The sequence below is a fragment of the Acomys russatus genome, chromosome 20 (assembly GCF_903995435.1).
Source record: "Acomys russatus chromosome 20, mAcoRus1.1, whole genome shotgun sequence".
NCBI lineage: Eukaryota > Metazoa > Chordata > Mammalia > Rodentia > Muridae > Acomys > Acomys russatus.
The window spans coordinates 22042843-22070094 of NC_067156.1; the positions used below are offsets into that span (position 1 = coordinate 22042843).

At 43.9% G+C, this 27252-nt stretch overlaps 1 protein-coding gene across 2 annotated transcripts; it reads right to left on the bottom strand.

Moving 5' to 3' along the window:
- Positions 1-204: 204 nt before the first annotated feature.
- Nrep (neuronal regeneration related protein) lies at positions 205-27252 on the bottom strand. Of its 2 annotated transcripts, none has more exons than XM_051163506.1 (5): positions 27213-27252; positions 26765-26808; positions 25466-25529; positions 5221-5298; positions 205-1282 (listed from the first exon to the last, which is right to left on the bottom strand). In XM_051163506.1, the coding sequence occupies exons 3-5, from the start codon at positions 25466-25468 to the stop codon at positions 1157-1159; spliced, it is 207 nt and encodes a 68-aa protein (XP_051019463.1). In that variant the 5' UTR covers positions 25469-25529; positions 26765-26808; positions 27213-27252; the 3' UTR covers positions 205-1156. The 2 variants fall into 2 exon arrangements, with proteins under 2 accessions (XP_051019463.1, XP_051019462.1); XM_051163505.1 differs by lacking the exon at positions 27213-27252 and adding an exon at positions 26983-27025.

The following is a 27252-nucleotide window of genomic DNA, read 5'->3' on the forward strand; positions in this document are numbered from 1 at the left end:
TACACCTTGCTTATCAAAACTGTCAAAAAAAAAAAAAAAAGGTGTTTTGCCTTTCATCGTCTTCATCATCATTTGTAAAGACATTTTTTTCAACTTCAACTTTGGGAAAAGTATAATTTTCAAATTTCTGCTCAGATGCCAGTACTTTGGGTTTTTTTTTTTCCTCACATGGCACTTATTTAAAAAGAGTGGATCTTTTAACCCCCCCCCCCAATCTCCAGTCAAACAAAAAGAATCCCAAGAGACACCTCAAAAATGCCTGGAAAATTATTGCTTTTCTTTTTCGGAGTCAGGCAGGTGAGGCTGCAGGAAGGAAGAGTTCTGGAAGGTAGATTACAGTTTTGTGATTGCTCCCGCTACCCGTGACTGCTAATCCAGGCACAAGAGGACAGCCTCTCGCGCTCTTGGTAGCACCCACTCAACCTACAAACGCTGAAGAAGAAAGCCACACTGAAGACACAGGGAAAACAAGTCAATCCGGTCTGGAGAACAACGTCCGGGGAAACAGAGTACCAACACCTGCTTAGAACATGGAAATAAAAATAACTCCATCAGAGCTACCTCGCCAAGGAGCATGTTGAAAGTCCAAAATAGCACCAATCATCAGTGTCTCAGGTCCTGTGGCAGCATCTCAGTCACTTACCACAAGGAAACGATGAGTTTCGAACTACTTCTATACATCAAAAGAGTACATGGATAAAATATAGAGATATACAGACAATCGATGAACATAAACTACTAGGCTTGTTACATCTAAAATGAGAAAAAAAAAAGTGGAGGGGACTCTCAGCCTCTGCACGAAGCAGTCGGGAGCTGTGTGATGAAAGGCAGGAGTGGACCGGTCATGTGCGAGCAGTGGGAGTTTGAGTTGTGGGAGACATTGTTGTAGCGAACCAGGCCTGAAGGCCCACCTGTAGGGGTTGTAAACGTGGATTCACAGTGTGAAATTCTGAGCATTTTCACTTGAGTCAGAATGATTAAAAACTGGTTTGATGATACCTATTTGTCCACTGTAAAGTCTCTAAAGCAAGGCTTAGAGTCCCATAGTTTCTTCTTATATTTGATGATTTACACAGAAAAAAAAAATCCCATATATGATACCAAGACCTCATCAAAACCCCATACACCATATGCAATACAAATGGAGGTGTAATGATTAAAAAGAGTGGAGGTAATCGATGTTTGGGAAGTAGGGTTCATGGCTGCCCGGTGGAGTCAGGGAGGCAGCGCAGGTTTTATTCATCTTCTTGCGGTTCACTTCCTTTGGCACAGGAAGTCTTCCCTGCAGGGTGTACACAGACCAACAGAGAGACAGACACACAAAGAAACACTTAGTCACACATTTAAAACCATTTTTAAAGTTTCTTGTTTCTCCTACCTACTTTTTATCGCTGAACTTTTTCTGTTTTGCAAAGAGTTTATATATTAACAGTATTCTCTTGAATGTAAATGTTAGGCCAGTGGGTGATGAAGCAATTGAAGACCAGCTTTCCCCTGTTTGTGTAGAGTCAAGTGTTTCTCTCATGGTAGTGATATTATTCCTCTAAGTCAGATCTCTGGGGACAGTTGCTAGTATTAGACAGGACCCAGGACAGGACCCAGGATTGAGCTGGGCTGGGAGTACTCATAAAAGTGTCAAAAAAAAAATTAAAGATTTATTTAATGTGTATGAGTGTTTGCCTGCGTGTATATATGTGTACAACATGCATGCCTGGTGTCCATGGGGCCCGGAAGAGGGCACCCGATCCCTGGAGCTTTAGTTAAAGATGGTTGTGAGCCACCATGTGGGTGCTAGGAACCGAACCTAGGTCCCCGGCAAAAACAGAAAGTGTCCTTAACCACTGAGCAATCTTTCTAGATTCATACATGTTTTAAAACTTTTCAATGGATGATATGACTCGGGGCTTACAATAGTCTATTTTTCATTACACAATAAAAATACTGTAAGACACATCACAATGCATAAATCTTTTCTACGTGAGATCTACTCTGTAAGCAACTGGCACACTTAATACTAAGTGCCAATGGTCAGGGCTAAAATGGTACCCAAGATGGAAGCCTTTGAGAGTTACACAATGTAGCAGCTGTAGAAAAGAGGAGGAGAGCCAGAGACCACATCCTGGAGATCGGAGGCTCAGGCGGCCCAGAACTCCTTAAGCCTCTTCTTACACAGCTGATGAGCAACCAACACACCATGCTGCTGCTTCTGATGCACAGAGAAGGCTGCCAGGGGAGTGCAGCCTCCACCAGAAGCAAGCAGGAGGAGGGCGGGACACTGGGGCCCACTGAACAACTGACATAAAAGTCTTAATTCACTAAAGAAGAAAGACCGCATGCCCCATTCACACACACTCACACAGTGAAGACAAGTGTCTCTCTTAATTAAACCATCAATTTTGGGTACTTTCTTAGGGGGAAAACAGCCCTTTGTGGTTTTTAACTATTTATGTTTCAATCAATGAAGTTGACTACATGGAAATACTATACAGTTGGGAAAACTATTTCAATCTTGAAATTTTGACATATAGCACATAAATTAGGGGTGGGGGGGGGGAATCCACTGATGTTTTCCAAGGAATGCTACCACCTCATCTAATCAGTTAGTGTGGACTTGAAGCTGTTGGAAAGTTAGCACACTGCTGTGTCTTGGTTTCTGAGGCTCAGTCCCACTAACTGCTGACCTCCATGAAAAACATACTATAAAATGAAAACTGAGAGCTAGGAAAGAGTTATCTCCTGAAAAAAAAAAAAAAGGAATATTTCAGATCTGAATTTAGCACTTTTATTATTTATACACGTGTGTGTGTGTGTGTGTGTGTGTGTGTGTGTGTGTGTGTGCGTGCGTGCGTGCGTGCGCGCGCGCATGAGCGCTTTGTTTTGTTTTGCCTCCCTTCTGCGGTACCAAAACACTCATGCACTCCATCACTGGTAATTGTTGTTCTGAGCACTTGCAGACATTACTAGTTTTTAAGTCTACGCAGAGAAGCTGACACAAAACCAGTCCCTACCCAACGTGCCCTTCATTAACTTGATCTATGGGAGACACTGCAGTACCTGGGCCACAGACCTTGGCAGGAGGTCACACAGAGGCCCACTACTAAAACACCGCGAGGGCCAATAAACTAAACCACCTGCAATTGGAGGGGCTTCCAGAGCGGAAGGGCTCTCTCCACCACCTTTTTGGAGCCTGGATTTACTAGGTTACAGTCCTCTTCCCTGACTACTACTATTTTGAATTAAAGAATTGCCTGTCTCTAACATACCTCATCTGCCCAGAAGTCAGGCCTAATGATAGCTGAGGCAAAACAGTTGCCATTCTCCATCATCCACACGTAACGACTCTTGTGAGGCGGAGAGACCTGAGTAACCTAGAAGCCTGAGGACGGATGGGCGGCAAGCAGAGGTGCTCGGCGCCCACAACAGGCCTGCTCAGCCAGAAGCCACATCCAGATGGATGGCGTTGCTTCAGGTGACTGATAACCTCACCCCAGTTACTACATAATGTGTTTTAGACCAAATAAATTGAGAGCATTATTCATGCAGATATGCAAAGGTATGCTTTTCCAGAAGTTTCCTTCTAGAAAAAAAAGGACAGATATATTATGCTTAAAATACTACTTCCTGTTTAGAGAAGATAACACAAAGTAGGCTGACGGTGTAGTTCCTACAACTGACTGTACCCACCCTGGGGTGTTCTTTTCCATAGGCAAGGAGTGAAGGGAAGGACCGCTGACCTCACACCTCACTGAGGAACTTCATCTGGTCTTATCCACTTGGTTGATAAGAAGGGCTGTGGGGAGAGCTGACTGAAGTAAGCAGCTTCAGGGGAATTACGCCCTGACTTGGCCCAGAAAGCAATGTCTAGGGACAAAAATACATATATGTATGTATATAAATAAGTTTAAGGGGTGAGGCATGTAGCCCAGTGGCAGAGTACGTGCCTAGCATGCATTCTACCTCCAGCATCATCAAATTAATAATAATAATAATAATAATAATAATAATAATAATAATAACAACAACAACAACAACAGTGGTAATAGTGATGATAATAATAATGTGGAGGAGGAGGAAGGTGAGTTGGTGGTGAGGGGTCAAGCTGCCACTCTGGGCATGTGGTGGTGACTCGTGGGACATGGGTGGCTCCGTGCCCTCCAGCTCTTTTCCACCCCAGCTCTGTGACACCAGAACAGATTTAGTTCCATCAGGTCCCACAAAATTTTGTTCATCTGCATTTCTGCCAAAAGTCTCAACCTGGTCTTCAGAAATTCTCTGAAAGACTAAAAATGACTTAGGACTGTTTTCCTTCTGTGCTAACTGCCAGGTGAGAGGGCTTCAAGTTCTGGAAGTTCAGCCAATAATGGGAATTCTGTCGTTTACAGTAAATAGGTTCTTTTCATACAGGAAAATGACAGCAATATTACATCTGGGTGGTACCACTGTTCAAGAACATGAAACTTTGATTTTTTTGTACGTGAAAAATATCATTTTATGTGTATGGGTGTTTTATGTATGTGTTTTGTGTGGGGGTGTTTTGCCTGCACACATGTGTGTCAGTGTACCACGAGCATGCAGTGTCCAGGCGGCCAGAAGAGGGTGCTGGAACCCCTGGAACTGTTTACAGACATTTGTGAGTCATCATGTGGGTGCTGGGAATCAAGCCTTTATCCTCTGATAAGAAGGCGCCATCAGCGGCCGACATTATATACTTGGAAGAAATTCCCATCACCCACTCTTAGCCTGCCTTCCTGGTTTTGCTTTGGGATTGATCACCAATATCTTCATTTGCCTAACCAGGATCGAAACAAATTTAAACTCTGTAAAACACACACTTGACACAAGGATTCTTTGATTCTTATGTGGAAATTTGTGTCTGTCACAAAAAAAGAAGGTAACAGGAACATTAACATCTGTAAGACTTTTGGCTGTGGAGGTGTTTGCTTGTTGCTTTGTTCTTTCTGTTTGTTGCTTGCTTGTTTTGAGATGAGGTGTCCCTATGTAGTCCAGGCTAGCCTCAAGTATTCAGTAGTCCTCTTGCCTCAGCCTGTGGGTGCTGGGATTACAGGTGTGTACCACTCAGCCCAGCTCTAGGTTATGTTTTTAAAACTAAGTTATTTCCAGTCAGCACAGTATCATACTAGTGGATTATATGGGATCACACAATGGACGCTAAAGATGAAAACGAAAACAGTGTTCACAGGCAGCAGCTAGGGCTCTCACCTTAGTAAGACCTCCCTCCATCTCCTTGTATGGGAATGGTTCCTGGCTGACCCAGACCAAGAGCCCCGGGTAGTAAACCTGTGGACACATAAAAGCACACACGGTCAGATCACAGACAAGATCCAGCCTCAAAGCACAGGGCCTCACCCTCCTTAAGCTCGGGACTCAAGGATCACTCTAAGCTCTCTTCTCCCTCCACTCACGCCCAGAGCACCAGGAAACACATTAGACTTTTTCCAAACATGAGAGCTTCGGCTCCTCTTCCAAGATGGAGCCCAACAGAGCAGAGATATCAGTCAATGTTATCTCTATCAGGTAAAGTGGAAGCTTAGTGGCATGCCTGGCGGGGTGCACTAAGTCACCACGCACAGCTTTCAAGGCGTCTCACCATCCACGAGGACCTCTGCAACGGTTTGCAGGAACACATGTTCAGGTAGTCATCAGCACTGTTCGCAATTAGCCTGCCTTCATCACAAGGATGTCTTATATTCTCTCCGGCTCCATGCAGCCACTCACACCACAGTGGACCCAGCTCCCTCCAACAGCGGAGTATCAGAGAGAGAAGCGGGGAGCTGGGCAGCTGTGCGGTGAATGATTCAGATAATAAGAGTTGATGAATTCTGAGGGTGGGAGGACATCGAGGGAGGGAGGCAAGCTGAGTAAGTCTTCTTTAAATATACAAAGGGTTATTAGCATAAGGTTGCTGACCAGCTGTTCTCAGCTTCCAGAAAGCTAGATGGGGAGGGGGAGGCTTAAAATTACAAATCGCAGATTTAGGTCAGCTATAAGAAAGAACTTGGCACAAGAGCTGTTAAATTACTAAGAGAATTTAGAGTGGAAAACTGTGAAATCTTCTTTAAAAAAAATTTTAGAAACAGAATCCAACAGCCATCTGTTAGGGCTAATTCACTTGATGCAGCTCTGCCTGAAGTGGGGGGAAAAGAAATCAGACGAGACTCCTCCCAGATCTAAGTTTTTGGAAATAAGCCTCCTATGCAGTAACAATTAAGAAGCATATCTCATTAACAGATTAACAAACGGACTCATGTGTCATTTTCCGTCTTGGAAGCACTAATTGCTGAATCGGTGGCTCATATGTTGTATGTCTCCATCAGTCCCAGTGACTGGGGGTCTGAAGCAGGAAATGTGGATGGCTCACGTGTCTATTCTTTGGGATAACATTGTAACTGTCTTGCTAATCCATCAGTAATGCTTACAGACCAGCACAGCCCGCAAAGTAACCGCACGCATACACTGTTTAATCCACCCTGGTAAGAGACCTATGAATAGGAATATCTTAATTACTCGGACGAGAAAAGGAAGACTCAGAAAGGTCAGGACGACTTGCCCAAAGCAACATACCTGTGGGTCAGGACGGCAACTCAAATTAGGTTCCTAGATCTAAGCTCTTCTTTTTAGCACGCTGCTGGTCTTACAGTATCCCGCCAAGTGTCTACTCCCTGCTATCCCTCTCTCAAAACAACACCAGCCAGTGGCTACCACCCACTTTTGGATCTTAAATATCTGAAGGCTCACCCTGCAAGAAGTGGAACCATTTCCCTTCCTTGGACTGCGGCTGCTTTCTGAGCCACGCGTGTCCCCCAAGTCTCTACCCCACCTGCCTTCCCAGACTCCCCTCCTCTGCTCCTTCTTGAAGAATGACACCATCTGCCTTGTTTGGGACAGGCAGCCAATCCTGGCATTCTCTTTAGCCAGGAAAGAGGGAATAAAATTCCAATCTAAAATAAATAAGCTTGGTAGTTTTGTTTGTTTGTTTCAAGGCATATAACAAAACCGTATCACATAAAATCCCAGCTTAGCCTCATGCTCTCAGTTTGACCCCAGACTGAGGTCAGGAATAAGTTCGCTTAATATAAACTGACCTTAGTGATTGATCACTTTTCAATATCGTCACTACAATTTTAAGCAAATAGCAGGTAGTGAGAAACGGTTCCCTGAGGAACCAAAGGCAGAATCAAGAAATGACATAGGTGACTGTGTGCTTTTCCAGGACGTTCCATTTTAACAAAGTCACACCACTTTAGCATTTAGCATCTCAAAGCCACTAAGGCACGCGTCCACAAACAACAAAGGAAACCAACATTTAGTAGAATATTCAGCAGTGCTGGCAGCAGAAGGGTAGTTGGCAGTGAGAAGTTCTGGGAAGGCAGTACCTATTCGATGCAAACTCAGGAACAGAGTGATGGGTAAGTTCAAGAGTAACATGTTCCAACAGGGGTGGGGAAGATGCCCCTGTGCCCACAGCAGCTCTCTACCGGCTGCTGTGCCTTTGGCTCATGAACTGGTACTGAACGCTGAGCTGGCAATGGCTCATGATTAAGGCCTGCAAATGTTGATGAGACTCTGTGCAACAGGAATGTGCTAGGAATCCATCTGGAGTCCCAGGATGCATGCTGCCTGCAAAGCTTTCCTCTCTCCTTCATACCAACTGGCTCATGCTGCACGAGTCCACCATGTGGCTCTCTCTCTCACTGGACTCATTTTTCTGGTTTAAAGTTCATGCTTCTCATGAAAACTAAAGTCATGTTCTTTTTCACGCCTTATTGCGTTCTCGCTCTGGGTGATGGTGGTTTGTATCACGCAGACTCAAACGCTCTGGGTGATGTACGTGAGAAAACCTGAAAACGGTTTACTAAACACGCAAAGCAAAGTTTACCTTCATCATCACAAGAGAAGCACTTATTCTTTCAGAATTGTCTTCTGTGTAGAAAAATTAAAAAGAAAATTCCCTCAAACCCTAGAATACTACTCTCCTAGAATTCAAATAGGGACGTAGGGAGACAAGCTATATTTTCAACAACTAAGATAAATGGGTGTTTACTCCAAAAATGTGAAGGAAGAATTTCTCATTTTTTATTTTATTTTGCTTGACAGTGTGTCCATAGCTGTCTCTAAACATACTAATTAATAAAGCTTTTTCCACAAAGCCACAGTCACCCCACTGACGATTAGATCAGGAAGAATATTCCTTATATGAAGGACTAAATATATTTAAATCTTTGACATACATTTAAATATGGCTTATAATGACATTTTACTATTTTTTATTCTCTAAGGTATTTGATTGCTAGGATGTTAGCTTAAATATCCCAGCATAGAATACATATTGAAAATAAAATGCTCACCTTCTTTCCTACCTTTTCTTCCTCTTTTTCTTTTCTCTTTGAAGACTTTCTTTACTTGATGAAGGCCATAATAAAAATAACTTCAAATTTTAAGTCTATAAGGCGATGAGTTTGATAACAATTTGGTGTCTGTTATGAATTGTAACTAACAACTAGTTTTCCAAATTAGAAAAATAAAGTGTGTGTGTGTGTGTGTGTGTGTGTGTGTGTGTGTTGGAGGGTGGGGGTGGTAATCAAAGACCAGTCTTTCATGTTTCATAAGGAAAAAAAATGCAACCTAAAACACTGCCTAAATTCTTTCAAGCTTTTTGTTGGGCGGTTTGCTGGATTTTTGTTGCTGTGGCTTTGGTGGTGTTTGTAAGGAGCCTTGTGGCCCTCATTTAGGAGCAATGTGAGGGTCCTTTGTCCCAGTTCCTGTCATCTCTGTTATTCCGCAACACAATTTGATTTCTATGCATTACCAGCTGGTAATTTAGAAGCTTCTAAATATTCTCTTATTTGTTTACTGCTTTTCTCAACATTTCTCTCAGAAGACTGTTCGGAGATAATGGCAGACAAAGGCCCTGTTATGTCTTTACTCGGGGCAAATATAGATACATGCCACTTAGCCATTTAACAAGCCTGCACAGGAATCCGAGGTAAAGACTGCTGCATGGCTAAACGGTGAGTGACCATAACTGTAACACAGTTCTTTATCTTTGGAGAGGTCTATTGTGTCTCAAGGATGAAACGCACATGGCCAGATTATGACTTAAGAAAGGTAGATGCCAATCCTTTGCCAGTAAGAGACCAGACTAGGGTAGCAGGTGTCTAACCTCCATAATCAATTCTTCATATAACAAAGGGGTATATTTCATAATTCTGCTGCCAGTTAAACAGTATATGCCTGCATATGTGTATGTTCTACTATGCCTGATCGGACAGGAAGTTGTGAAGCCCAGTATTGTAATTGGAAGGGAATAAACATGCACATACGCATGCTTAATTTTGGTAAATATCCCCTGAAGTGTCACAATTATGAATCTGCTTCAGAAGCCACTGAGTCCCAAGTGTTTCTGGTCCCATGAGCAAAGAACGTAAAGTGGAGCCATAAATGAGGAACAAAGATCATTTTTCTCTAAGCAGCACTGCACCAAAAGTCCAGATGTTGCCAAAGATGGTACACAGTGCAGGCTCTCTCGAGTCCTGCTCTTTGAGGCCTGTGAAACCCAGACAAAGCTTCTTCAAGGGAAAGCACATGGGGAGAAATCCATTGCCACTGGATGATAAAAAGAAAAGTATGGGCCACCCAAACGATGTATATAATCCTTGCAAATTTCACACACACACACACACACACACACACACACACACACACACGCACACATGCGCACACGTGCACACACGTACACGCACACATGCACGCACACACAGTGTGTGTGCACATGTTATAACAATGAGAAATTAGAGAGAAAGCATTGGCAGTCTTCCTGCCTTTGTAGCTCTGCTGACACTTTCAGAATCCACATAGTCTGACCACTAATTCCCTAGCATGGAGAAACTGGGGTAGGGAAGATAACTGTATCTCACAAGAAAGACCAGGGAGAGCTTCCAACATGGTCAGACCCATGGGTATCAGCTGGCCCTTAGGTGCCTGTTCCTCTGATGGGCCTAGAATATGTTCATGCCTGATTCACATTTGGTGGCAGATTTTGTGACCATCTGACATTATGTGTTGGACAGTCCAAAGGCTGGTGATTCTGTTAGAGCAGCCGCAGTGCCTGAAACAAACTGCGTGGGTGGACTTTAACAGTAGAATCCTCTGAACTCTTTCTGCTTGCCGTAAAGCCGCCATGAGCGGCCGCTCATGAATACGTGGGAACCTGACAGCTGTGGGATTTTATTTCTAGACTTCAACTGGGCAGAGAAAGGAAATGAAAATCTCCTTGCTGGCAACGGAACGAAAGTGTTTACATGTGAAATTAATCGTCAGCACAAAGAGCTTTCACAGCCACTCTGTTCCACAATGTAATAGTCTGTTTGTTTGGCAACCGACTTTTTTTTTTTTTTTTTTTTTTTGGATTTTGTTTTCTAAGAATAACAGCCAAGAGTTTCAAGGGTGGCAACAAAACAAGGCAGGAACAAGCCACAAAAGTTAGCAACCGTGCCTGGTCTTTCTTTCCCACCACTGTTTAAACCCACTCATTATGTTAATTCTCTAGGCTTTGACGGAGCATGGCTCGAGTCTAGATGCAGCAGAAAAGGTGGCTTAACAGAGCAGGGCAACCCTGGTGTCACCTGCAAACACTTAGGTTGTGCAGCGCCCACTCCCCGCCCCTCCCATCCCAATAGGAACATGCTTAGCACCACCTAGACTCCAGAAACCCACAGAGACAAAATACATCAAGGGATTACCAGATTTCTGCCAAGACACCTCTCCAAGACCGGACGTCAGTCTGGTACGGGAATCAGAGCCAAGTGTGGTCTAGCCTCAAGGAAATTAGCCCAGTGCTTCAAATCTGGACTTTTAACGGGTGACTTTTCAGTAATGAAGACAGATGAAGCCTAAACAGCTGATAACAGCTCAAAGTAAACCACGAGGAAGAGCACAAGTCTAAATCTTTGGAACCAGCGCTTAGAGTCTGAGGAAAGACTTTCCGAACAAAGAGCCAAAAGCTAAGGAAGCGTTTTAAACTCTGGGATTCTGTAGTTGCTGCTGAACAGTGAAAAGTAGACTTGGGCGGTGAGATGCCTCGGAGCCTAAGGTCTGCTGCCAAGGCTGGTGGCTTGAGTTCGAACTGGCTCCTATCCTCTGACCTGCACAACTGTCCTGTGGTACAAGTGCACACACAAATTAATTAACGAATTAAACATATGTAATTAAAAAAAATTTTTTTAAAGCAGAGGCCACAGTGTGTTTGCCTTTTCACTAAAGAAAACGGATGAGAAAGAGAGAGATTAAGAAAGGAAAGCTGGAGCTTTTGTCAAGCTGCAGCCAAAATGCCCCTAAGGCATGTAAGCACAGCATAAGCTTCCCTTTACCCCCATGGCTCCAACAAATATGTTAATAAAAATCTCTTACCTCCCTGGAGGAGAACCAGTATAAATATTTATTTAACACATCTGAATTCTGAGTCTGGACCACCTTTCCCCATTAGATGAATTTGTTTTCATTTGTCAGCGAGAAAGGAGAAACAGTACATCTTGTGTTACTTCTCCAACTCTGAAGGCCCACCAAAAGGAAAAAGGGAGAGAACCCTGGGACTGGTTCTGTATTCCGCCTGGTGTGCCAAGCTGCAGCTAACCCTTAGCGCAGCACTGTGAGCCACAGGAAGGGTGGCACTGATGCTCTCCTGCCAACCTGCACGCCAGTGGCTCGGGGCTCCTTCTCCAGACATCCCACAGCTAGCAGGAAACTCCAGACTTAACTTTTCTTAATATTTTAAATTTTATAAACTTTATTTTAACACAACTTGCAAAGTTAACCAGCCCCAAAGTCTATACAGACTTGATGCATTCATTAGTCAATCACTTTGGGAATAGTCTTCCAGGTTTCAGTCTTCAAGTAACTATCGGAAGCCTGAGTTCTCACCACCAAGGATGCTATTTCCCTTCGTCCTTCTACCCAAACACCACCGTGCTACCCATTAATAACTTTAAAAACCTTTATCAAATGAAGAATAATTGCTTTAAACTGTATCTCTTCTGCTAACACCCTCAGTCAAAGGCTAGCAAGACACTTACTAATCTAGACAGAGAATGCTGGATTTCCCCTGGTCTGGGTGGATAAAGAGACAGACTGCTGCTCTGAAGAGCTGAAGACATTCTGGAGTGTTTATCTAGGTAACTTGTGTAAAAGACCCAAGAAGAAGCTTTGCAGAACATCTGTATTTCCTCCACAATGCCGATTCCAAAAGGAACTAGTCACTCTTGGCAGCAGTGGACTTTCTTCTGCTCACTGGTAGTGGCAGCCACCATGGCATTCTGCAAAAGCCACTCCACAGGTCAGTGTTTGTTGGGACTCTGTCCTGTCCTGTAGACCGAGGTGTCTTCACAGCACTGTAATGGACCCCAGGCTTGGAAGGCAAGTGCTTTCTCCGTAAGAAGACACAGCTTATAAGAAGCCTGACCTCTGCGTGGAAGGGAATAGCTTCTACAGATCTGACGCACATCTTATAGATGTTCAGGTCAAAAGAGGCCACTCAAAGCAGATTGTCCCAGCCTGTCCTCTGGACAAGCCAGCACAAAACTAAAAGGACAAGAGGAATGGACTAAGCTCAGAATGGATGTGCTGTGGCTGTGGACACTGGCCAGACTGACTATACTGGGTGAAGCAAGGTCTGAAGGCTGAAGGCATCTCCCTGCTGAAGAGTCCCGCAAGGCAGAGGACCAGAGGAGGGCCACTGCTCCGAGGGGAAAGGGTGTTCCAGGGCAAGGCTTCAAGAGTTGTGAAGGTGACTATGAAAGGAACTCCAAGTTAGCAGGTAAAGTGCCTGAAGAAGATCCCACCTGTATTCTAACCACCATGGAAATCCTATTTTCAACTCAGCCCATTATTCTAAACCTTGACTTTATTAACCAACCTTCTAGTCTATTCCCCATCCAGAGTCTTTATTCTACTCTAAACCAAACATCAAAACTAGACTTTTCCAAAAGAAGAGAACGAGAAACATGTGGGTATTGTGGGAACCCACACAGACAGAATACATAAATCCGGGGACTCAGGGACCCACAGTCACATGCAGAAAAGCATTAAGGAGTCTGTTATAATGCTTTGGTGGTTTTGCTTGCTTCCCTTCCCCCTTGCCGAAGACGAGCCTGGGGCCTTATAGGAGCTAAGCATTCAGTCTACCATTGAGCTGTATACCCATCACTCCCAATTTACTTGGTATTTTTTTAAACTCTTATTTATTTTATTTATTTCATAGGAGTGCTTTATCTGCAGAAGAGGGTATCAGACCACATTATAGATGGTTGTGAGCCACCATGTGGTTGCTGGGAATTGAACTCAGGACCTCTGGAAGAGCAGGCGGTGCTCTTAACCACTGAGCCATCTCTCCAGCCCTTTACTTGGTATTTTTACAAAAGTTGTAGGTATGTGGATATTTTATTTATTTATTGGTACTGGAGAGGGAACCCTGTTCCTCATGCATGCCTGGCCAGCATTCTACCACGAAGTTTCACCCCAGCCCCAGGTACTAACCAATGCTGCAATAATGTAATCCTCACCATCTTGCTGTAAGGCTGAAATGCACTGATACACAGTAAGTGTTTGCACCAGTGCCAAGCACAGACGTGGGTGCTCCCAGGACCACTCTGCTCTCACTGACCATCATGTAGATGCAAGCACCTAGGGAAAGGTGTGTGTGTGGGGTCTGTCTCAGGGTCACTGACACTGTGTGCTTTTCTCTAGAGCTCCCTGGACTGTCTCCCCAGAGCTCTTCTGAGAGCTGAGGCCTGCTTTCAACCCAAGGTTGCTGAGAACCCCCTCTTAGTGCCCTGGAGATGAATTTTAGAGAGATTTCTGCCACCCACTGTCAAAAGAAGTTTTCTCAAATTATTTATTGTTCTATGCCCTGTTTCCAGTGAGTAGCCACTCCTAGAACTTACCTTGGGGGAGGGCAGTCTTTGAGAATACAGGATTTGTTGCACTGTGCTCAAGTGTTACTGCTGTTGCTGTGCAAATCTACTCACGAGCAGAAACTTCAACATGGCTACCTTAAGATTTTGGATTTCACTGAACCCAACCTAAGAAACACTGGCAGACTCTCTTCTCTTCTCTCTCTGTCTCTCTGCCCCTCCCTTCCCACCTCTCAAATTTTCCCTGGAAGGAAATGGTCAACACAGTACAAATGCATCTGCAATTGTTGCTGCAGATGACAGAGACAATTGGCTGAGAAACTGCATTGTTATAATGTGACCCCCAAATGAACTCTCCAACAGCACCTGCCTCCCCAGACAGCCTACAAAGGCCCGGCTAGTGTGCGCACTGTTCTCTCTCATCAAAGGCATTTGAAATCCTGTTTACTGTAACGCTGTTTTCCAAAATTGTAGTCGACGTTAATAAAGCCAACTGCTAAGTCAAGGGAATGAGAATCTTGTCTTTAGCAATATGCAGAGACAAACCATTCACTGCACAAAATATCAGGTGATCTTGACTAAAAGGGAAGAAAATATAAACACTAATTAGATCAGAGAGGGAGTGAGCAAGTGACTAGAAACGAGAAATTCGAAAAGAAAATAGATTGAACATGACTTAATTTGGAAACTTTTCATTAATGCAGTAGAAATCCAGACAACTCTAAAGACAGGCTAATGGAAAGATGAAGAAGGAGCAACAAGCCATTTACTAGGTTGTCATGGTATATAGATATGAAAGAGTAAGCAAGAAAATGTGTCCTGCTTCATCTTCAGACCACACAGAAGACTACATTCAACTATAATCAAAGCTACAGGACAGGAACAGCTGGTGAATTTAGTAAAAAAATTTATATTATCAAATAAGTTGCTTCTATGAGGCTAAGGAATAAATTTAATTGAACCTCTGATTGAACTGATGTGACAGTGTAGCCAACCAAGCCTCATGTAATACAATTAAAGTTTAAAACACAGTCCTCAGCAAAAATAGGGCTTGGGAAGAGACTTATAAAGATTAAGTGAAAAGACGTGGAGACCTGGCTTCTAGACCATGATAACAAGATTTGAATAATTTAAGATTCTATTATCAAGAGCTGAGCACACTGCCAGGCCAAGGCACTGGGCGACATGGAGTTAGACCCAACTCAACAAGAGAGCAAAAAGCAGAGACTTGTCTGGTCCAGATCATTTGGGCTCTGGAAAAATCAGATCCAGATAACCAAGAACTGAAGACAGGAGATCTTGGAGAACGTATAAGCAGACATTTTGACCCTGTATTGGCTATCTGATTAAGTATGTAATTTCAATTGCCAATTAATTCACAAAAAGAATAGTTACCAAGTCCTTACCTTCTTTGAGGTAGTGGGTATCTGGTGGGCACTTGGTAATCTTTGTAAAAATAGAACGCACACTTTCATCAATAAGTAATGTCCCATTGATTTGGACTATGATCATCAAAGAAGCAAACACAAATGTTCAAAAGTCTTTTTAGGGAGCAGGGGTCCTAACGAGATGTTTCAGTGGGAAAAGTGCTTCTACACAAGCTCGAAGACCACGGTTTGCATGCCCAGTACTTCTCGTGTAAAATCTGGGTGTGGCAGCATGCATCCATCACCTCCATCACTGGATGGAGATCCATGGATCCAAGGGCTCGATGGTCAGTCTTGCTGAAATGGTGAGGTCCAGGCTTAACAAGGAGTCTTGACTCTAAAACCAAGGTGGAGCACAACTGAAGAAGAGCGTGGACACGAGACATCCACCTCTAGTCTCTAAGTAGGCATACATGGGTGAACAGCTCCAACACATGCACACACGCACGCACACACGCACGCATGCATGCGCTACCAAATCAAAGAAAGGCTATTCAGGAAAGCAGGGAGCTGGCTAACATCATTGATCTGTTCAAGTTCTAATTATTCTAATGACAGAACGTCTGAAAACCTCTGGTGTCGCACAGCTTTAGCCACGGCTGTATGCCTCGGGCAGTGCTCACCTTTCCAGCTGGCTTACCTGAGCTCCCACAGGGCACGAAGGTGAATGCTCCACCATGCGCTGCCAACACCACACTTAGCAAGCACGGGCCTGACAGACTTTTGGATTCTGGTCCCAACAAGCCTTGGGGTAACTTTCAAAAGGATGACTTAGTGAGGGATATGAGACTCTCCTGTGGAAGAAGGCCTAAGCAGTTAGTATTAAAAACGCTTATTGGGGCCGTGTTTGCAACTGCGTTAGTCAGCGTTTTATCCATCTCACCACTGACCATGGTGCCATGGTTCAGAACGTCCAAGAAGCAGTGTCTTCACTTTACTTTCTAACTCTTTTCTGTCCAATGGTTGTTTCCTTTATTAGATACCAACTTTTATCCAATAAAAGTGTCCTCAAAATGCCTGGGCCTGTCTTAGACAAAACGACATTTGTAAAATTCTCCCTGGTAAGCCTGTGGTATTTTTCCCTCCTGGAACTGTATCAAACCTAGTCCCACCAGGAAGGCTGTTACCTGCCCCAGTAATCAAAGGACAGCAGTGTACGGCGGGGATCTGAGTGCAGGGGCTGGACCGCTAGAGCCGGTCAGGCACAGCGACACCTCTGTGCATATTCTGAAACTTCTCTGTCTTAACTACCTATTGGTGGGGCCCTGACTCAGTGTTTTCACTGGCAGGAGCCACTTGGCTATTTGCCCCGCTTTTCTAATCAGTATCTCTAACTCCCAATTTCAGCCAAAAAGGAGCAAACAGACCTTCCTTTCTTCAGCCACACTATCTTATATCTTTTCCTCCGTCTCAAATTCAAGTTTTTCTTGTATTGCCCTCCACGAAAGTAAGGATGGACACTGAACCAAGTGTCCCAAACTCAGGGCTTCTAAATGCCTCCATCTATACATTCATAACACCCCAAAGGCAAGCAGCCCGAAAGAAAGCAGGCCAAGGAAACAGGCAGCACTGGTTTTCTTTTAGGGGAGTTTACCACCTTGTGAAACCAGCGCAGATTCCGTTCTGCCATCACAGCTACATCATTAGAGCTCTGAGAGGAAGCCCCACTGCCTGCTGGGAACGCGCCGCTACGGACTGAGTGCGTAATGGTACTCCACAGCCAGAACCCCAGATGGGGTCTGGGGCTCTCCTCAGAAATGGCAAATCATACAGATCCATCTTCCTGACTAATGTGTGACTGTTTCTGCTTAAAGGGGTGTAAAAAAGAGGGAGCGCAGAATTTAGGAGTTGTGCCTCTAGGATGGTCAGGTCTGGCTTAACTGCTGCCCTCAGTTCTCTAAAACTGAGTCCTTCCAAAATGTTCAGCGATAAGAGGCTTTGGGCCAATGAGTGCATCATCTCTCCAGATCCATCTCATTTCCTGGACCACGAGATGAATAATCTGAGATATTGCAACTCTGCACAGGGCCAGGCTGTTGACGGTTGTAAATCCTGAAGTAGGCCACCTGGTTCTGGCCAGAAATGACAGACTGTCGTGTATCTATGACCACTGGCTCGTTTATTTATTACACAAGCATCGGAGCATGTATTGATCACTGGGGATGTGCCAGCTCCTGGGGAGACATGATAGCAGAGATTGACCCCAGTTAGAGACGGATGTTGGCTCTATTCAAGGTCCCATTAGAAAAGTTAGTGAGGGTGAGGGTTTGCTTGCACGCTGTGTAATGAGAATGCCAAATAACTTGACCAGCTATTCAAAAGTTCCCTCTGAGTGATGATGACATTGCTCGTCCCTGAATTCACTGCCACCCTTTGACACCACGGCCTTCCTGCTACCGAGAAAGGCAGGTTGACGTGGTGGTCAGGGTAGTATTTCAGGGTTACAACCTCAGCGGGTCAGGAACACATACTGTGGTGAGTTAGCACAATGAGAGTGGCACTACTGGTGTGACACACGAACAAGGTACACGAGACTATTCCCACCAGGGGTACTAGGGGCTATTTCATGGGGAGCATCCTCAGTCTTGAAGAACATGTTTATTTTCCCCAGGAGGTGCATTCCCTATAGACCAAGCAAACACAGGTACAGAAGTAAGAAACCATTGGGTCATATTAAGAATAACAAGTGAACTCGGCCAACCACTTTCATTGCTACAACTAAAGGACAACGGTTCCTGGCAAGTTGGTTTCACCCCAGAAATTAAACTTAGGAAGATCTAAAACGTGAGCTGGGGAAAGAAACCCCACATATTTGTAAAAGTGATGGAGGGCAGAGAAACAGTTCCGGGGCAATGCTTACCTATGCCGTCCTCACTGAGAGGCTGGAAGGGAAGCTCATCCCAGCTGAGGGGACTAGAGCTGCTGACCCTTGCTCTCACTGAAAGGCTCGGGGATGGGCCAAGCGCACCCAAAGAGGCTATGGGTGCTCGTCCTGTCCTTTCATGTGGAGACCTTGAAGCTAACACTCCCAAAGAAGTGAGACTGAGAAAGCCCCCCGCCCAATGGACAGACTTGGCTTCCCCCAACTTTTGTTGAGAAATTATGTGAGACGATTTCCCTCAGATCCCCATGGCTACTTGCTACCCAAACAAGAGTCTACATACAGGACTCAAATGGCAATCAGTTGTATTAAGATTCTGCTTGGGGCTGGCTTGCACTTTGAAGTGTGTCTAGTTAGTCAGGACGACCTGAGGGAGACAACTAACTGGTCATCGCGCACCTGCACCCAGTCTGCCTAACAAGAAGTAGCACTGGTGTCTTCTTTCAAGCATCTCGCACAGCAGGAAGCCTCTCTGGCTCCAAGGAGGCCATTGAAGAACTTGCCACAAAGAAGGGTTGCTGCTGCCTTGTGAGGAATAACAGGCAGGCTGCCTTTGCGACCTTCCAGATCCCCAGCCAGGGCCTCCCTTCCCCATCATGTAACCCTCTGTCCAAGGACAGTAATGGAGCAGTGAAGACAGCTGTGCCTTTGACCAGAGAGCATGTGAGCAGGGGCCACGCTCTGCTCAACAGAAGGCAGAGAACCTGAGACAGTCATGTAACCTGACTGAGAGCACTCAGCCATCTGGAAGATGCCTGCTCAGGGGCTTCTAACTGCTTAGCAAATCAAGCCCTGGACTTCTCAGTCTAACTTCTGAGGCCTGTCCTTGATAGCACCAAGGCCCTTAACAGGGAACAAGCACCAATGCAAGTACAACTTCCTGACAGGTTCTTCTTGTCTGAAACTCTCTTCCGCGTCCTCTAAATCTACCTGAATATCCTTAATTCTTCATGCACCCAATGTTTAATAAAGACTAGTTTCAGGACTTGGGAATAGAAAATGCAGTAAGGCATATTACTCGCTCTCAGGAGAAAGAGTTTACGTTTGGTTTAAATTTTGTGCTAATACCAGTCAACTGTGTGTGTGTGTGTGTGTGTGTCTTCTTGAAACACTATATTGAGGCTTTTGACCCTATACTCAGGATGAATGCTGAATGTCAAGTCTGAGGGCTGCAGTCAGCCACAGGTGACAATGCATGCAGTAAGCCTGCCATCGCTAGCTCTACAGTACTTTCTATTCCATCAGTAAGAAATATTTCCAATGGTACCATCGATCCCCCATCTTCCATGTCCTCTTTCTGAATCTTATACTTTGGAGGCTTGCTATGTTTGTTAAATTTGCTGCACATTTCACTCTTGCTTCTATAACTGAAATATGCATCCACTGAGACCAGGGGCCAGGTGTGTGCCTTTTGCAATGTAAAAAGAATGGCAATGCTTAGAGAAAATGCTGTTCCGCTGACGGGTGAGTGATGTATGGTCCCACTGCTAAATCTTCATAGTTTGTGCTTTCAGGAACGCTGCCCTTGTGTCCTTGGGACCACAGATTCAGATGACACTGGGACTAAGTGAGAGTGTTCAAGTTGCGTGGCTGCCAATGAAACTCCCCTTGGATCCAGGCGGGGATTTTCACGGCTGCAGGATAAGCTGCGCTGAGCTTTGAGGACCACAGGTGGATCAGACCCAGAGAGCAGGCACCTCATGGCCTACTCTGAGCGTGACTCAGAGCGCGACTCCAAACACTGGGAACTTGGGGCACTCCACGCTGCTCTCTCTTGGCAAGTGCCACCTTTTATGGTTTAACCACAAAGTTCCTTGCCCTTTTATCAAGAGATGCCAAGTAATTTGCTGTGAAAATGAAAGCTACGTTCCTTTTTGGATCCCTGGCACTTAACGAAGAGAGGTTAATGATACGAATTACCTCCACTTCGCAAAAACTAATCATGGCAACTCATTAGTGCTAAATTTTAAAACATCCAACTTAATAGACATTAGCGTGTATGTATGAAATATTTATTATGCTTCTGCCTGATATTTGCTATTTTCTAAGCATGCCATATGAAGAAGGTAAATCCTTTGTAGGCCTATAATCAGCTGGGCAATATGAAAAACGGGTATGAACTACGAACGAAATCATGTCATCATTGTGGCTGGTATCAGGTCACTGCAACTAACGAGTGGATTGATAGTGGGAACTTGTGGAGAGAAATTTAAATGCTTAAGTCCCAAACCAATAGGGCTGGCAATAGAAGCACTGTGGGTTTTGTCTGTCTGTCTGTCTGTTTACTAATGACATGAAACATTATTAAAACTTTCTCAAGGATAAAAAAAAGTCTCTAAGTATCTACTTTGGATAAATTAAGCTCTAATGCTAACCTGTTTTCTAGCTCAAGCCAGAAGAGCAGTTTGAAGTTGGAATCTTCCAACAGATCATCCAACAAGATCACATGGTCCAAGCACCCTTGAATCCCCCCTCTTTGTATATTTGGATTGAATTTGCTGATAAGATTGCCTGGTCCCTGGCCTTTTCCTGAACAGCACAGGAATTATACAGATGGAGCAAGCAAATCCTTCCAGTCCTATATCATTCCAGCAACATTTAAATTTCCAACATGAATCAGATGAAATCAAAGGATATTTTTTAAAAAGCATAATTATTCAGGTAATTATTTCAGCCTTCCATTTCACTGAAGCTGTAAGGATCTGGTCTTGATTGGCTTCCCACCCATGAACAACACTAAGGAGATGGTATGGGGCCAAAGACCTGGCAACATCAGCAGTGCAGCGAGCACCCCCTTCCGGTCAGCCCAAGGCACCAGAATGCACACCAGGGCTTTTAATTACCAGGTAGATGAATATTTAAATGTTCAAAATTCTTATTTGGGGATTACTTATTCAGCTTTGCAAAAATATTTATATTTTAGAAGTACATTTTCTGATCTTAGAAATTGTTATTTTAAGATTTAAAATGAAGTGAATTCCTTTTGTATATTTATGATAATCTGACCTATATCTAACTTTTTGAGAAGCACATGGTGTTAAAATGGAACACACTTTGAATAGTATTTACTCTAAGATTTTTTTTTTTCTCAAGCACCTTCTCCAACGTGGCAATCTATATACCTCAAGAGGAAGCTGGGCTGGGGCCAAACCAGATAGATTGATTATCTCCTCTGCCCTAATTCCACAAACAATCCCCAATTCTCCCCTTCGAGGGCACAGGAAGGCTTGGTGAAAGACAAGATGGCACCATCTAAAATTACCCTCCTAGGCAGCACCAAAAGCCACTGCAGCAACTAGTAAATTTACATTCCAAGCACAGTGGCACTGGCCACCAGTAAGATCAATCCTTCCCAATCCTTCCCTTTTTTTTAAACCAGGGCCATTTATGTTAACTGGGGACTATGGAAGGAGCCTTCTTCTAAACCCAGGAATGCTCCTTCACAGCATGCACAGAAAATCATGGTGCCATGAGTGGTACAGTAGAGTCAACTTGTCTATTTTAGATGCCCAGCATCAGCCATAAAGGGAAAAAACTTCTCTCAGTTCCTAGATCTCTGTTAAAACATCCCAAGTCTGTGCTTATGCCACTGGAAGTTCATGGCAAACACAAACCAGAGACAGGTTTACTACATAGAGAGTAAAAACCAGGACTTTAAGACAGTGGATTAGAAGTCTGGGTTTTCAAACTAGTTTCCATAGAATCACCTATATATTCTAAAATGTATTCTCCTTAGTGACATATACACAAGTCACGTACTTTTACAGTAAAACCACAAATCAGTAATGCATCATAAAATATAAATCTAGAAATTAAAACTTAACAAAAAGCTAAATGAAAAAAAACAAAACAAAACAAAACAAAAAAAAAAACTCCTGAAGATCCCTGTAAGATCTCCCAGTAGGGAGAAAACTATGCAAATTCTACAAATTTCTAACAATAAAGGGAAGGGCATGTTTACTCGAAAGCTGAACCGGCTGGAGAATGAGTCATTGATAAAAATATCATGATCAACAGAGATGTGGAAAACTGCTTAGAACTAACAGCTGAACATACTCTTAGGCTGGACCACCTTAGACATCATCTCCAGCACCAAAATCACGTGACTGGCACCCCTGTGGTTGTACTCAGAGGCGCATGTCCAAACCTCACTGTGAGAGATGCCCACGGAGCTGAAGACAGTGACACATAGATCCTTTTATTTATTTAATAATGCAAATGTCACTCTATGGACCTTTCATATCTCCGCATTGCTATCGTGAAACTGTGTTTTAGTTTGGTTTCTGTTGCTGCGACCTAAAGCAACCTGGGGAGGGAAGGGTTCATTTGGCCCAGAAGTCACAGTCTGTCACTGAGGGAGGGCGGGGCTGAAGCCAAGATTGGAACCCGAAGGCAGGAACTGAAGCAGAGACCATGGAAAAACACTGCCTACTGCACTGTGTGCTCACCTGGCTTCTTTATACAACTCAGGACCGCCTGCCTGGGGCAGCACCACCCACATCAATCATCAATCAAGAAAATGACCCATGAGGCTGGAGAGATGGCTCAGAGGTTAAGAGCACGGTCTGCTCTTCCAGAGGTCCTGAGTTCAATTCCCACCAACCACATGGTGGCTCACAACCATCTACAATGTGATCTGATGCCCTCTTCTGGCATGCAGGTGTACATGCAGGCAGAGCACTGTGTACATAATAATAAATAAATCTTTTAAAAAGTACTACATTTATTTAAAAAAAATTAAAAAGAAAAAGAAAGAAAAGAAATGACCCATAGACATGTCCATAGGCCAAAGTGATTGGGGCAATCCCTCAGTTGTGGGGGTGGGGGAGGTGTCCCTCTTCCCACGTGATTCTAGTTTGTCAAAAACTAAGCACTACACCCTACCAACTTAGGGTGTGTAAAAAGTCAAGAGATTTAACCATAACCTGAAGAATTCTAGAGTTTACTGACTTACTTCTTATACTGGATTGAATAGATTATAAGTTTGTATTTGAAGTGAATCCTTTTAGTATATGGAAATTAGATTCTATGTAGTGTTTTACATTATGTAGATCAAAACGCATAAGAGAAGAGCAATGCACACACACACACACACACACACACACACACACACACATATATATATACACGTATGCATGTGTGTATGTGTGTATATATGTATATGTGTGTATATATAGTCTAGAAATCGCCAGTATTTAAACACCCTGCATCCTGTAATATCTACCGTATGCGAGCTAAACCTTTAACTAGATACAGAGTTCTACAAAGTTGTTCCAGTTTTAATCAAAGCAAAGAAAATAACTTCATTTTGCTAAAAAGAAAGAGGTTTAAGACATCTTTAGTATCAGGTTTTAAAACTATGTATTTGAAACTTTTTTTTTCTACATTATTATACCCAGAGATTTTTTAAGAGCTCAGACTTTCCAGATACAAGAATTGCTAGAAAGTGACTTGGAATCACCCTCAGACAATAACTGCTGGTGGTTTTATTTCAGGCAGTGGGCTTGTGCCAGGAAGGGCTGACATCCTGATGAAAGGAGCACCGAAAAGTGGTGAGAATTTTTTTTCCCCGTGAGTAAAACTGTTCCCAAGAGAAGCAAACTGTGATCATCCATTCTGCCACCACACAGCATGGACAACTAAGGGAAATTGGCGTTTAATATTAATTTGTCTTTGCGTTTCTGCCTTTGAATGTTTCCAACTTTCATTCTCAGCTTGGCACGCGGGCCTCTCATCCACAAAGCACACTCCACCCCCTACTACGGAAACATGGCGTTTGCTTTGACCTTGGTCTATACGACCAGATTTGGCAGGGTGCAATGGTCCAATTTATGTTTAACTAAAACTGTCACTTGACGCATTGCAACATACAACCTTCGTGGTTGAGCGACAGTGATACAAAGTGAGCAGGGCTCTAGGAGACAGACAAAGTGAGCTGCCCACTTCAGTAAGAGAACTAAAGAAAGGGAAGCACACTTCATCACCGCCTTATTACGCGACAAAAAAAAAAAAAAAAAAAAAAAAAAAAATGGCTAACAGGGAAGGTAATACGAAGACAACCGCTTGCAAAAGCTCATTGATTAGTTTGATTTTATGTTCGCCTCTTTTGTCTTTCTAGCCCAGTTCTTTGATTTCACCATTAGCAAGCCAGGCCAAGCCAAACCTGCTTTGCTTGGTGCTTTGACACCCACTTGTTGGAATGACAGGCAAGGCATATGCTAAAAATGTAAAAGCTCGCTCTTAATGAAAGCCAATCTGAACTTACTTCACCGCCTCTGATTCATCCCTCTCCTTGGAAGCTAATTCGCCGTTGTTCTCAAAGAAAACATCAGAATCCAATTTTAATTCACTAAATTCCACCCTCATTTACAAGAAGGAAGAAAAGAAAGAAAGAAGAAGTAAAGTCATACATTTTAAGTAGGACGCAGGTGCTCTGAAGGACCGTCAACACCTTCAGGAGGGCACACCGTGCTGAAATGAAGCTGCAGAGAACTTTCATCATTTCTTTTCCTCCCCACAGAAGTTTAACATATGTATTTAGCTGCTGTTGATGTACATTTTCTATGTTGCTTTTTTTAATCAGAAATTTAACTGTCCTCTCTGAGGATCATACCCCTTGTGAGAAACAGCTGAGTTTGAATCTAGAGGTTAATATGCCCTCTAAAACTGAAATGTCTCCTTTAAAGAAAGTTATAAGTTAGCAAAAAAAAAAAAAAAAAAACCTAAGCATGTATATTTTAATAACAATACATGATATATTCATTAAAAATTAATATCTACTACTATTAAGGACAACATATACAATAGCTTGTGACTGACTTGGGCACAGATTTACAGTTTGGGGGTAAGTTCTAGCTAACTGTAATAAAAGGGCCATTGCTTTGTTTGAGCCCTGCTGCCATTCTCCCTTCATGCATGTCACAACATGCCAATCTTCTTAAAGAACAGAACAGTTCCTGTCGTTTGACTTAAACACATCCTTGCTTTGAGACAAGAATTTTAGTTTTCTACTCAAAATGACTGCAAGTCAATAGCTTTAAGCCACCGCGTCCAATTCATATAGACTGCTGTACTGCAAAGCTCCCCCATGCTGGAGAAGGAGCCTTTTAAAGGTCAGAGGGGGTGGGAACAATAACAGGCAGGCTGGATGAAGGCGAAGGCAAGTGGCTGGTACCTCTAAGTAATAACTGATAAGAAGCTACTGAGAATTTCTTCTGATGACCATTTCTTACCATTTTGAGAATCTTAACCGTCTCGGGCTTCTACTCTCCCTTTCTTCAGTCCAGTGACACCAACCTGCAAAATACATTTATATACAGTAGACACATTGCTTAACCACAGGTCAACAAACGCAAAATGCCCCCTCAGAGGTCACAGACAAATGAGCACCCTGTGTGCAGAAGGTAAGTTCCAGGCAAACGAGTCTAAAGGCTGGGGTCCCTGAAAGGGCTTTCCAAGTGGTCTCCAGGTTTGCGCAGGGGACAAAGGGATCCGTGGCACCTGGCTCTGCAGTCCTGGGCTATTCTTAGTGTCTGGTTCATCTCTAAATTGCAGTTCAAAAGGTTTAGCAACTTAAAAGTAGACCCATGTGATAAAAATAGATTGTTTTCTGGCTTCTCTTTGTTCCCAGACATACTACCGGCAGTATATTTGCAATCAAGACGGCAGAACAAGAATCCGCCTTCCACCGTAGTGTAATGCCTCAGAGTGGATATTTTTGGAAATGGCACTGCATTACATAACCTTCCGTGTTAGGAAAAAAAAAAAAAGCCTACACAAGAAAGAAAGTCAGGAATATACACCATTATGCCCTTCTGCCGAAAGCAAATAGACATTAATGTATATGCCGCTGTGGTTCGCCCTCCACCTTTATTCCATTAGAACAGAACTCTTTTGTTAATGTAAGTTATGGCAAAAATCAGATGCATGTAAAAACTAAAAGTTCTCCAAACGGGCATCAGAGGCACTTGGAGTTTTCCTATGTTGTTATAGAAACATAAATGCAAATCAGGTTATTAGCAGCACCAAGAAAAAAAGTACTCATTTCTCTTTAATGCTTCCGCACCCCCAAGTTCAAACTGCTTTATAAGAAAATGCAGAAGAAAAAGTGTGGCAAGAGCGAAAACATGAAATGACCCACGGCCGCCGCGGCAGCAACATTGAAAGAGTAATCAAGTGTGAGGATTTTACAAAGGGACGGAGAAGCTTGCATGCACCAAAGTGCATTTAATGCAAAGCAACAAAACAGCTCCTAACAATGAGCAAGAACAAAATTAACCACACCAGCAAGCAAAACCCCACCCCTTCACAAAGAATTCATTTCTCCCAACTTGTGCATTAAACAAAGGGGGGGGGGGTCAAGTTAGATCCCAGGCTTAGTGCAGCAGGAGCAAAATGACATAATTTCTCCAAAATTCAGAGGGAGAAAGCACTCTGCAAGGTTGAAGGGTCCAACTAAGAGCAAAGGCAAGGAATCCACACAAAAGAGAAAGCGGCGCTCCTAGCTGAGGGTGAGAATAGCAAATACTTACAGACAAAAGCCCCGCTCCCTGTTCACTCTCTCTCCTCTCTACACCTGAAACACAAATGTGGATGAAAAAGGGCATCATGCTAGAAAGACAGCTGAGGGGGGAGGGGGAGGGGAAAGGGGTGGAGGAAGAGAAGGGCGGAGGGGGAAGGGAAACAAAACCCCAACCCGCTCCACTTCCAAGAAGTGCAGCCTCAGAAAAGGAGGGGAAGGGTTCCCTGCCTTGCGCGCTCTCTCCAAGAGTGTGTGTCTTGTGTGTGTGTGTCTCTCTCTCTCCCTCTAAATCAATCTCAACTCCTCTCTCTCTCTCTCCCGCCCCCCCCCCACCCATCTCCTCCCACCTCCTCCTCTCTCTTCTGCTAGTGTACTAGTGAACAATGAGCTAATTCTGATGGAGCTGGCGAGCAGCCAGCGCCCCAGCCTTGCTGCCACCGCGGAGCCAGACTGCTTACTCGGCAGGAATCGGCGGCTCGCGGCCCCGTGGGCGCGCGG

Bases quoted from the DNA above. Each gene is read 5' to 3' on its own strand.
- Nrep (XM_051163506.1), bottom strand. The intron at 1,283-5,220 runs GTGAGAGCCCTA...TACACCCTGCAG, and splicing joins TGGAGGGAGGTCTTACTAAG to GGAAGACTTCCTGTGCCAAA.